General features: G+C 37.1%; 1 protein-coding gene across 1 annotated transcript; it reads left to right on the top strand.

Moving 5' to 3' along the window:
- Positions 1–5262: 5262 nt before the first annotated feature.
- Positions 5263–10954, top strand: serpine3 (serpin peptidase inhibitor, clade E (nexin, plasminogen activator inhibitor type 1), member 3). Its single transcript, XM_082174882.1, has 9 exons — positions 5263–5649; positions 6838–7119; positions 7273–7506; positions 8506–8736; positions 8857–9055; positions 9136–9236; positions 9370–9456; positions 10183–10266; positions 10682–10954. The coding sequence occupies exons 2-9, from the start codon at positions 6855–6857 to the stop codon at positions 10729–10731; spliced, it is 1251 nt and encodes a 416-aa protein (XP_082031008.1). The 5' UTR covers positions 5263–5649; positions 6838–6854; the 3' UTR covers positions 10732–10954.
- The last annotated feature ends 1186 nt before the right edge of the window (positions 10955–12140 follow it).

Below are 12140 nucleotides of genomic sequence, written 5' to 3'. Positions count from 1 at the left end.
CTTAACAGACACGCGGCAGCAATTGGAAGTCCTTCACCGGCAGTCACTCGAGGCGAGTATGACTGTCCTCTCCGTTGTTTCTACTTGTGGGTCTTCAGATGGCTGTAGAGGCCAAACTGCAATCCGCTTACTTTGGTGCAGTGTGGGCAGAGGAGAGTGGTGATCATTTTTGGTGGTTGAGCCTTTTTGTCTTTCTACTGCATTATTGTAGTGGTGATGCCGGGCATGTTGGCTTCCTCCAAGACGCTGTTGTTGGTGCATCTGTCCTCCCAGCTGATCCTCAGAATCTTTCATAAGGATCTTTGATGGTATTGTTTCATTTCTCTCAGGTGCCTGCTGTAGGTGGTCCATGACTCGGCTCCATACAGCAGGGTTGGGAGGACAGCGGCTCTGTAGACCAGGAGTTTTGTTTGGACTGTTAGGTCTCAGACTTCAAAGACTCTTTTCCTGAGTCTGGTTTAGGCTCCACTGACACAACTCAGGTGTTTGTTAACCTCAGAGTCTATGTCAGCTTTTGAGGAAAGAAGACTGCTGAGGTAGGGGAAGTAGTCCACGTTTTCAAGAGTGGTGTTGTCCACTTTTATGGTGGGCTGGGTAGCTGGCTGGTTGGCGTGATATTGATATAGGACCTGGGTCTTCTTGATGTTTAATTTTAGGTCCAGGGCTCTGCATGCTTTGGCAAAGGCATGCAGGATGCCCTGGAGGTCTTCTGTGGAGTGTGCTGTGATGACGTTATCGTCTGCGTTCTGAAGCTCTGTGACGGTGGTGTAGTTGACTTTGCTCTTGGCCTTGAACCTGTTAAAGTTGAGGAACCTGTTAGAGTTGAAGAGTCTGCCATCAGTTCTGTACATGACTGGAAGCTCCTCTTCGCCAATTAAGTGGAGTATGGCTGCAATGCAGATGGCAAATAGGGTGGGTGCGATGATGTTATCCCTGTTTGACCCCTGTTTCCAATGTGAAAGGCTTGGATTTGGAGCTGCCGTTGCTGAGCACTGTGACTGACATGACATAATGTGGAAGCCTCAGTATTCTGATATACTTGTCATGACAGCCGTACCTTGATAGTATATTCCACAGAGCCTGGCGGTCTACCATGTCAAAAGCCTTTATCAGGTCTATAAAGGCCATGTACAAAGGCTGCCTTTCTTCACTACATTTTCCCTGTAGTTGCTGTTCTGTGAATATCATGTCTGCTATACCTCTGGATGGGCAGAAGCCACACTGCAATTCTGGGAGTAATCCCTCAGACAGTAGCAGTTGGTTTGCAAGGACTCAAGCAAGGACTTTGCCTGTTTTTGACAGGATCGAGATGCCCCTGTAATTTCCACATTCAGCCTTGTCCCCCTTCTCGAATATGGTCACTATTAGAGTGTCCCTGAGCTCTGAGGAAAGTTCTTCTTTTTCCCAGACCTTGAGGAGTAGGATATTAATGTGGTACAGGAGCTCTGATCCACCTTCCTTTAAGATCTAAGCTGGGATCACATCTGAAATGGCGGCCTTCTTGTTCTTAAAGCTCCTGATGGTGTCTTGAACCACTGTTATAGTTGGAGGTTCCCCCATGTCATTTCTGATGGGACTTTGGGGGATGTGTTTAGTAATGTCTATTTCAGTTGTGCTATCCCTGCTGAGGAGTTCTTGGAAGTGCTCCTTCCATCGGGTGTTAATTAACTAGTTGTCCTTCAGCAGCTACTGCCCATCCTTTGTGCATAAGCGATTTAAGCCATGGTATCTTGGACTATAGACGGCCTTGGTAGCAGTGAAAAAGCCTCTGGTGTTACCCTCTGTCCACCAAGAGTTATTTAACTCCCTCACCTGTCCGCTTTGGCTCTGGAGTGAGCCACCCTTTTGGCCTTGCAGGTTACATCATTTTGCCAGGCACGAAAGGCTTTCCTTTTCTTGGAGATGAGTTGTTCCATCGATGTGTTATTCTCCTCAAACCAGTCTTGGTGTTTTCTAGACTTGTACCCAAAAATGGTTTTGTAGGTAGCAAGGATGGTAGACTTGAGCAGACTCCAGTGCCCTTCAATGTCATCAGGGTATTCTTGTTGGAGGCTTTCCCAAGAGAGGCCTGAAGTCGCGTTTGGATGGCAGTCTCCAAGATGCCTTAAATTTGTTTTTCTAGCGAAAGAGAGTGTTAATGATGGTGAGGTTGTACTGAGCAGACTTGCTGAGAAGCATTACTTCATTAGAGTTAATGTTCCCAATGCCTTCCTTCCTCAGTTCCCTTTTAGAGAATAACAACCCTGGCAGAATAAGTTTATCTTCCCTGGGGATTCTTGACAGTTCTCATCAAGCAGGTGTAGAAGGTCTCTTTTACTTACTCTTCAGAGTCTAAAGTAGGGGCATAGGTGCTCACAGCTATTGCTATCTGGTTGCTGGCAAGCAACAGACGGATGGTCATGAGATGCTCACTAATTCACTAGTTCATAGAGGTGGCTGATAAGCTGGTTCCTAATAGCAAATCCAACACCATTTGATCCTGGGCTCATCAGCAGCTTTTCCTTTTCAGAAGAAAGTGTAGCCACCATTCTCCTCTTTTAGTTGTCCTTTGTCTGCTAATCGGGTTTCAGAAAGGGTGGCTAGGTCATTCCGGTATTTTCTTAGTTGATTGCGATGATTGCGGTTCTCCTCTCCGGTCTATCTCTGGTTGCACTATCCAGCAATGTGCGCACATTCCATGCTCCAAAGTTCATAGTTCTGTGTTTCTGACCGCAAATGGTGATCCCTCTGGACGTGGTAATCCAGTCAGGAGGTTTGAAGCAGGCTATTTTTAGGGCACCTTTTCGAGCCCCTTCCCCACGTGGGGTGAGCAGAGTGGATCCTATAGAGGGCTGCTCAGTTGTGGGTGCAGCTATGGTTGCAGCGCCATTGACAAAACAGATTTGGCAAACTCTCCAGTGCGTATTTGTGTTTGCGCTCTGGAGAATGTCACATGTTTTATTAAATTTACATTTAAATTTACTTTGCGACCTTCAAAAAAGTATGTTATATAGGCTAATGTAGTATGAATATGGGTAGTTTGAATGAAATTTGGACGCACTACATCTGACATGTTGTTATGGTCACATGACCACCAGCTTCAGTTGCGTCGCTTCCCTGCCATTCATAAATCCCCTCCTGTGGCCTCATGGGATAGTAAGTGTAGAATCTCGGTGGAAGTAGTATGTCATCTGGGGACTTTTTGCCTTCTGTTTTTCTAATACGTATTCGGACATACTACTCTTTTGTAGTACTGTTTTCACATACTATATAGTAGGGGAGTATTTGATTTTGGATGCAGCATAGAATGTTTTTGCAGTGGTGAGCAATGTAGCCAATCACAGAAAAGTTTGTTGATCTCTTGAATTCAATGACCAATCAGGGGTGTTTAATTTAGTCAGAATCCACTCACCGGTCAAAACGCTGAATCATCTCATTAACAACACAATGTAAATAAGAGACAATTTAATTGATTATTACAGAAATTTGTGAGATTGCGATGAACTGAGATTAGTGACAATTTTTTGTGATTATAAGGGACTGATTTCTAGGCTATATAATTCATTCAAAAATTTAGTTTTTCATACTGCTAAGAGGGCCAACAGCCAATTACACGCTGCAAAGTTTTGGAAGTGACAACCACATATAAATGCGGGATTCACTCTCGAAATTGCAATGATTGACACACAGCACGGGACAAAAATATGTATTAAAAAAAAGAGATAATAAAACCTATACGCATTAAGAGCTCTAATTTCAGAAGCATCCTCAGTGGTTTGATTCTGGAACCTTTATTTGTTTTGATTCTGGATATTAATACTAATATATTAATAAGTAAATATGGCTAAATGCAAACACAGAACTGTGGAAATGTTATCTGTGTCTCTCACACTTGCCCCTGCCTCTATATATTTGCAATCATTCTCCACTACATACTTAATTGTGAGAATGTAATGCTGAATTTAGTACGTACAGGCAGCAAATGTCACACACTGATGTTACTCCCACTTAGGATTGCCCAGTTGTATTTTTTTTTCCATAAAGGACTGAAGATAGTGTCAAATTGTAATGTTTTAGACATATTTTTCAATCTTTTAATGTTGTAGTCCATCAATAGCCTATTTGGCCAATGATCAACCTTCTGTATTCAAAAAATGTTTTCATAGCTAATTTTAAATATCTGACCGTCAAGATGAAAGAGGAGTTGTTTACTTTGGCGGCCATTCCTTTGGGTGCATTGTCCTTGCTCAAGTGACCGTGACTTTCCCATCATCATTTCCCATCTTAAAAATTCAAATTCCATGGACGGAATGCTGGAATTAAAGAATCTGTCTTCTCCACTGACTGCTGCCAAGTTAGCTCTACTAATTAACATGCCTTCTGATGGGCACGATCCAAATACCTGATGCTTACTAATCATTTCCCGGTTGCAATTTACCATGGGAAAAATGCGTCTTCAATCCATTATGGTCATTTATGGAAACTTCAATTAGATCTGACTATGACAATGTGAAAATACAATAGTTAAATATAACAATTTCTTAATTTTATAAAACAAACAGGACAGCTTTTAAATGTTTCACAATGACTCTGTTCAAAAGATTAGGGTCAGTAAGATTTTATTTTCTCTTGAAAGAAATGAATACTTATATTTAGCATTAAACTGCTAAAAAAGTGACAGTAAAGGTTTTTACATAAATGTTCTTTTGAACTTTCTCCATCAAAGAATCCTGAAAAAATATGTATCTCGGTTACCACAATGATATTAAGAAGCACAAGCGTTTTCAATTGTGGTAATAAGAGAGATTTCATGAGCACCAATTCAGCATATTAGAATGATTTCTGAAGGTTCATGTGATACTGTTTTACTGTATTTTTGATCCAATAAACGCACACTTGGTGAGCATAACATTTAAAAAAACATAAAAAAATAAGTGTTGGTTACACTTTATTTTAATGTGTCTTTGTTACAGTACAATTACACATAGCCTACCGAGTAATATTATTTAACTATATGTACTTACTATAAGGTTAGGGTAGGATGAGGGTTTGGTTTAGAGGTAGTTGCATGTAATTATGCCTAATTTATAGTAATTACTATAGTAAATACATGTAACAAGGACACATTAAAATAAAGTGTTACCGAAGTGTTTAAAAAGATGTTAACATGCAGATGTTAACAGTAAACCTCACAACGTGCATTACATGAGAATATTAAATATTAAATTGCATCTCATGCAAAAATGCTGATGCAGCATGTTTGCCATGTGTTCCTGTGCAGCCGGGATGGCATTTGTCACTCCATCAAAAGAATAAGCTGCTTGTGTAATGACTTCATTTCTCTATATGTGTGCGCGCGCGCGCCTTCTTTTCGAGTGCGGATTTGCTGGTCGCGCGCATGCCTCCCTCTGCCTGGCTCCTTATAGTGCCGGGCGGGAGGCAGGAATTCTGACCGAGTGGTACGGACATCGCCGCCAGAGACCACAAACACGAAGCTCTCCCTTTAAACAAGGTCTCATGATCGACAACTCTTTCAATCAGTTGTCCTGGCGTGGAGGATCAGGGCGAACGCACGTCTTCCTTCACTTAGAGCAAAGCGCGCGAGTGACAGTGGAACTGAACATCAGCATCTAAAACTCAAGGTTTCATTCACAGACGACGAGCCGGCATGTAAGAAGTTTTATTAAATATTTAAATTCAGTTATATACTTTACTTTTTAATTAAATAGATTTAAATTCAGTTATATACTTTACTTTTTAATTAAATAGATTTAAATGTAATAAAGATTTCTGTTCAGATGTTTAATTTCTGTATTGTGGTTGATGCTTTGCAAAAAAATTTTTGTGTGTTTTAATTTATATGAATGCTCTGGACTTAAAGGGACTTACAGTTAAAGTTCACCCAAATATGCTAATTTCCATCATTTACTCACCCTCATTTTGTTCCAAACCTGACATCAGATAAACATAGAAGATATTTTGAGAAATGTATCTTTTTCTCCTTACAATGGAAATCAATGGCCACCAAAACCAACATTCTTCAAAATATCTTCTTTTGTGTTCAGCAGAAGAAAGTCATGTTTTGGAATGGCATAAGGGTGAGTAAAATATGGCAGAATGTAAGAATGAAACTGCTTCTGAAAAGTGGGTGATCGTAGAAAAAAAATTTTCATTAATCAATCATCACTATAATATATATATATAAAAAAAAAAAAACACTTGAAAAATCATTGAACAGCTCTTTCAACTAACAACCAGACTGGAACACTGTAAAAAAAAAAAAACATCCCCAAGTCAAAAATTTCAAGTGACCGATAACATCTAAATTTTTCAATTAGTCTGACGTATTATTTCTCATTGAGCCAATGTTAACAGACTATTGCAACAAGAATTTCACTTGGGCCAATTGAAAAATTTAGATGTTATCGGTCACTTGACATTTTTGATTTGGGAGGGTTAGAAATGTTTTACAGTGAATACACCAAATTATTTCAACAAATTATACATTTTGCTGTTTGGTAACTTTTTTTTGTTACCAAATTCTAGACATCTATTTTAACTGCTTTTATGCTCACAGATATGATTTGCTTCTGAATCAAGGTTTACAACATTATGTATACATTTATTATATAAAATTATTAAAAATTAAATATTTATTTAATTAAATATATAAAATAGATTTGTTCACCAAAATAAGTTAAACAATTAAAATAAATGTATAAGTTATGCAAGATTCAACTCATTTTTTAAAAAGTAAGTTTAATGCAATTTAAGTTGAAATGACTTAAACATCCAAGTTGATTGTACTTAAAAATATAAGGTTTTTGTACAGTGTTCCTGTTGGTTTTATGTTTGCAGATTTTGACCTGTTGATCATGCATCAGCTGTCTGTGATTTCCCTGTTGGTCTGTCTGTGGCTGGTGGAGCGCTGCCATGGCAACAGTAGCTTGGGCAACAGCCTCAATGATCTACACACTCAGTTTGGTGTCAGCCTCTACCAAACGCTCACAGAGACAGAGAACAACTCCAACCTGATCGTGTCTCCAGCCAGCGTCTCATTGTGTCTGGGACTTCTGCAACTTGGTGCCAGGGGCAACACTTTAGCACAGCTTGAGGGAACTCTGGGATATGATGTCAATGGTAAGAGTAAACTAGCAACACACTTGTAATCTGCATGTTGGTCCCAAACAGCTAGTGCAAAATCTAAATCAGCAATGCCTGACAACCTGCCTACCTTTGTCCAATACTTGAAGAGGAAACGTACTGTATGATGATACAATGGTCTTCTCGTAGATGCTCGTGTACAGGACATTTTGTCTCGGCCACAAGGAGACCTGGGTAATTCCAGTGATGGGGTGCGCCTTCAGCTTGCCAATGCCTTATTTGTCCAGAGTGGTGTGAAACTCCTGCCAGAATTTACTCAGCATGCCTTGGGATGGGGTAACAGTAGTCTACTGAGTGTAAACTTCAGTAATCCCAACTACACTCATAGTCAGCTACAGCAATGGGCACGTTACCAGAGTAAAGGTGAGTGCCGTGACCCTAAAATGACTAGGATCATCATGATTTATGTTTAAAATGTCTTTAAGTGATGAATAAGGCATATAAAAAGATTTAGGATCTTTGTATATGAATTAAATAAATAAATAAATATATATATATATATTGTTAATAATATAGTTATGTAAATATATATTATGCAAAATTAAATTCTGATTTGAATTTAAATTCAATGACTTAAAAATATATAATTATGTAAATAGATATTATGTAAAATTAAATATTGATTTGAATTTGAATTTAAATATAAGTATATAAAATATAATTAGCAAATATTTGTTATGTAAATATTGATTAGTTTAAATATGAATAAAAAATATAATTATGTGATATAGTACGTTAAATACATTTTTGATTTGTATTTAAATACAATTATGATTTTAAATATAATTACGTAAATAGATATTATGTAAAACTAAATATTGATTTGAAAATAAATACAATTATGACTTCCAATTATAATTTTGTAAATATGTATTATGTAAAGGTAAATATCGATTAGAGTTTAAATATAAGTATGAATTAAAATATATAATTATGCGATATAGTAGCCTATGTCAAATTTGATTTTGATTAGAACTGAAATATAATTATGATTTTAAAATATAATAATGTAGAAAAAAATTATCTGAAATTAAATACTGATTTGAATTTAAATATAAGTATGAATTAATGTAAATGTATTTGATGTGAAAGTAAATATTTATTTGAATTTAAATGATTCAATTTTCAGTAATAATTAATTATGACTTTAAAAAATATAATTATGAAAATATATTGTATGTAAAATTAAATATTTATTTGAATTTAAATGATTCATTATCATTAATCATTAATTATGACTTTCTAATATAATTATGTAAATATTATTATGTAAAAGTAAATATTGATTTCCATTTAAATAGTTTTATTACACATGACACTAGTATAGTTTTTTAAATGATGTAATTATTATGATTTCTAAAGTGGATGACCATCTCCAGACAAGAGCGGAGCAGCTTGGGTCCGGTGAGGCCCAGGAAGAGGCCTCCGGGAGAGACAGTTTCCTGCACATTGCTCTTCTGAGCACGGTTGTGTTCCATGGTGCCTGGCAGAAACAATTTCTCTTCACTGAGACTCAGAACCTGCCCTTCACCCTCTCAGACAGCAGCACAGTTAAAGTGCCCATGATGTACCAGTCAACCGAAGTCAATTTTGGTAAGGGAAGGAACAAAACAAACACCAGTTAGATGGAAGCCTATCAGAATTATATTGGAGGTTTATTTTATTTTTTTAAAGAAAGAAAGTTCCCTCACTTTACCTGTCCACCTGTCTCAGGGCATTTCCGACTGCCTTCAGAGCAGGAATACACTGTGCTGGAGCTGCCCTACCTGGATCGCTCCCTCAGGCTTCTGGTGGCGTTACCCGGTGACCGGAAAACCCCTCTGTCACAGCTGGAAAAGCAGCTCACGGCCCGTGCTGTGGGACTGTGGGATACTGGATTAAGGCGCACTAAGATGGATATATTTCTGCCCAGGTAACATTAAAAAATATTTTATGCAGTTGGGATTCAAAATGATTCATATTATTTATATCTAGGTCTTGTGTGTATTTCAGGTTTAAGATGCAGAGCAGGTTCAATCTGAAGCCTGTTCTTCAATCTCTCGGTATCTCTGATGTCTTCAGTCCCTCAGCTGCTGATTTTAGAGGAATCTCAGGTAGGAAAGTGGGACTGAAAACAGTTTAAACCAATCACAGATGCTGAGGATATCACAGATATCTTCAGTTGAAATCGGTGATTGCAAGTTTTACTCACTATGTGATGATTAAACCTGTTTAATATGTCTACAGATGGGGAAGGGCTTTTTGTATCAGAGGCTTTCCATGAAGCAAGAATAGAGGTGACAGAGGAAGGGACAAAAGCAGCTTCAGCAACAGGTATGTGATATTTTGCTTGCTGAAAAGGATTAGTAGGGAATTAAAAATAATAGAAATGTTTAGGAATACCTCTAGATATCAAGAACTGTCTGTTTAATGTTAATGAAGACTGATCCGATCCTACGTTGACATGCCAGCATCATATTTATAGAATTGGATACATTGCTGTTTCTAATAGAAGTCATGTTACACCTGGAAAGTCACGATAAAGTGGAAGCAGTGGCAGATCTTTTCTTCTGTATTGTGACATACATCCAAGAGTAACGGATTATTGGGTGAATAAATGTATGACAGGGACTTGCTTCTATGGTTTTACTGCACTAAATATTTAGAAAAGTCTTGCATACATCACCAGAGAGAAGTCTTTTGTTTCCCCTGGAGACTGAGTCATGACATTTTGATGAGAAATTCCAAAGAAACATACACCGTGAGATCATACACAATGAGATCAATGACATGCATTTATAAAATAGGGTGAATTTTCCTTGTTTATCTTTTACAAGAGGACAGAGATGATTGTAATTTATTGACAGCCCTGATTTTTTTTTACTTTAAGATGTAATGTCTGTTTTATATACTCAACAAAGCTACTGTCTGGGGTGAGTGTGTGTACCTGCTTGAGAATCAGTTGTAGTCAACAGATGGGATATAGTTGAACAGTCTGATCAAGCTGTGAATCCACTGGGAAATAATGACAGAACTTTCTTTCTCCATCTTTCTTTTTAGCGATGGTGCTACTGAAAAGATCCCGTTCAGCAGTTTTTAAAGCAGATCGACCATTTCTCTTTATCTTGCGACAGATCAATACAGGTAAATACTAGAAACTGTCATTAGAATTCATGTTTGTTTGTTTTTTGATTACAAAAAATACAGTAAAAACAGTAGTATTGTGGAAATATTACAATTTAAAATACATTTCTATTTGAATATATTTTAAAATGTAATTTATTCCTGTGATGGCAAAGCTGAATTTTCAACTCTTCAGTGTCATGATCCTTCTGAAATCATTCTAATGCCAATTTAGTGCTCAAGAAACATTTCTTATTAAAAATAATTTATAATCTTTTTTTTTTCACAATTCTGCAATGAATAGTATAACAGCATTTATATTTGTAACATTATAATAGTATTTAGTTTAATGAGTCGTTGATGAATAAAAGTATTCATTTCTTTCATAACAAATCTTACCGTTTTGAAAATTCATTTGTGGGCTTTTATTCCACAGGTTCGTTGCTGTTCATAGGTCGGGTTCTGAATCCAGCTGAGATGTCTTGAGAAGATCCATGCAATCACAACTGCTTCAAATTATGAACACACACACACACACACTTGGCAAAATCATACAAATGTATATTAACATGACTCCACACACCCCTCCTCCTTTATGGTTGGGGGGGTGAGGGGAATATTTGAGGACCGTTAGGAGGGTCCACTGACACTTCAGGAAGAGGGACGAGACTTTTGTACATATTTGTAAATAAAATTTTATTACATCAGGGTTTTTTGCACTTCACAGCGTCTGCTGTCATTTTTTCCCCCTCGGCCCTCAATACATTTCCTCATTTCTGATGGAAATGTTTGGTTATCATCATTCTTTTTTTTTTTTTTTACTTTTATCCAAAGTGCTGTTTTCACACATACTGAAAAATGTAAAAGGGCTATTGGATAACAATGTGGCATATAAGATGCAAAAATATAATATCAAAATAACTAAATCCCAATAGGATTGCAAATTTCAAATTTCCACCAGCGTTTTTGAAAAAAGTTGCCAGCCACCACCAGCATTTTTTTCTTTAGTTTCTTATAGTTTCATGGCCGCCAGAATGTTTTGTATGAATATCTGAAAATGCAAAATGTGCTTAAAAAGAAAGAAAGAATGAAAACATTTTATTCAAGCTTCATGCATTATTTTTTTTAATCAACATTTGAATGTGAGCAAGTTTAATACAAATAAAAGGACAATTTTGAGCAAAAACCTGAGAAAATCACGTTTTTGTCAAAGACAACGTCTGGATGGGATTCACAACTATGATCAAAACATTAAAGACGGAGTAGATCGAGTCCCTCAACACCCTAAAGCTTTACAGTTCTGCACGTCCTGGGTCAAAATTTCCTTCAATAACATTCGGCAGTTTTGATTTATATGCAGTTTAACGTTGATGATAGCGTTTTTTTCATGATATCATTTTTTAATCCGCTTCTTCGCCTGTTTTGTTCAAGAGGTTCAGTACTCTTTCAGAAGATTTCATAGCGCCCCCTACCGAATAAAAGTGAAAAAACAAGGAAAGAGGTAAAATTCCGTCGGGGAAAGAGTTAATTTACAGTTTAGCAGTCACAAGTAAAAGATACGAAGGGAAATAAACTAGGCTAGCATTCCACTGGACAAATGTATTACCTCAAATATCGATAACAGATTTTTTTTTTTATTCCTACCTTTGATGGTCTCAGATTTGGAGCTCAAGACACATAGTCTACTAATGAATAACTCTGGGAGTTTTAGTTCTAGATCTCACAAATTTCAATAATTAGATACATGTGTCTGTTGCATATACCCGTGAGTTTAAGTTAAGATCTGTGGTTATTCGATAGGAAAAAAAACAAATAAATACAATTGCAATGAGCCACTTGAATACTTCCCGGCAAACTTATGGGGTTAAGTGTATGGGGAAAAAACACCACGAACA

This window comes from Leuciscus leuciscus (genome assembly GCF_965113295.1).
Source record: "Leuciscus leuciscus genome assembly, chromosome: 7".
NCBI lineage: Eukaryota > Metazoa > Chordata > Actinopteri > Cypriniformes > Leuciscidae > Leuciscus > Leuciscus leuciscus.
This window is presented reverse-complemented; position numbering and strand designations above follow the sequence as displayed.

Bases quoted from the DNA above. Each gene is read 5' to 3' on its own strand.
- serpine3 (XM_082174882.1), top strand. From the start codon at position 6,855: ATGCATCAGCTGTCTGTGATTTCCCTGTTGGTCTGTCTGTGGCTGGTG. The intron at 9,237-9,369 runs GTAGGAAAGTGG...ATATGTCTACAG, and splicing joins TGATTTTAGAGGAATCTCAG to ATGGGGAAGGGCTTTTTGTA. The intron at 10,267-10,681 runs GTAAATACTAGA...TTTATTCCACAG, and splicing joins CTTGCGACAGATCAATACAG to GTTCGTTGCTGTTCATAGGT.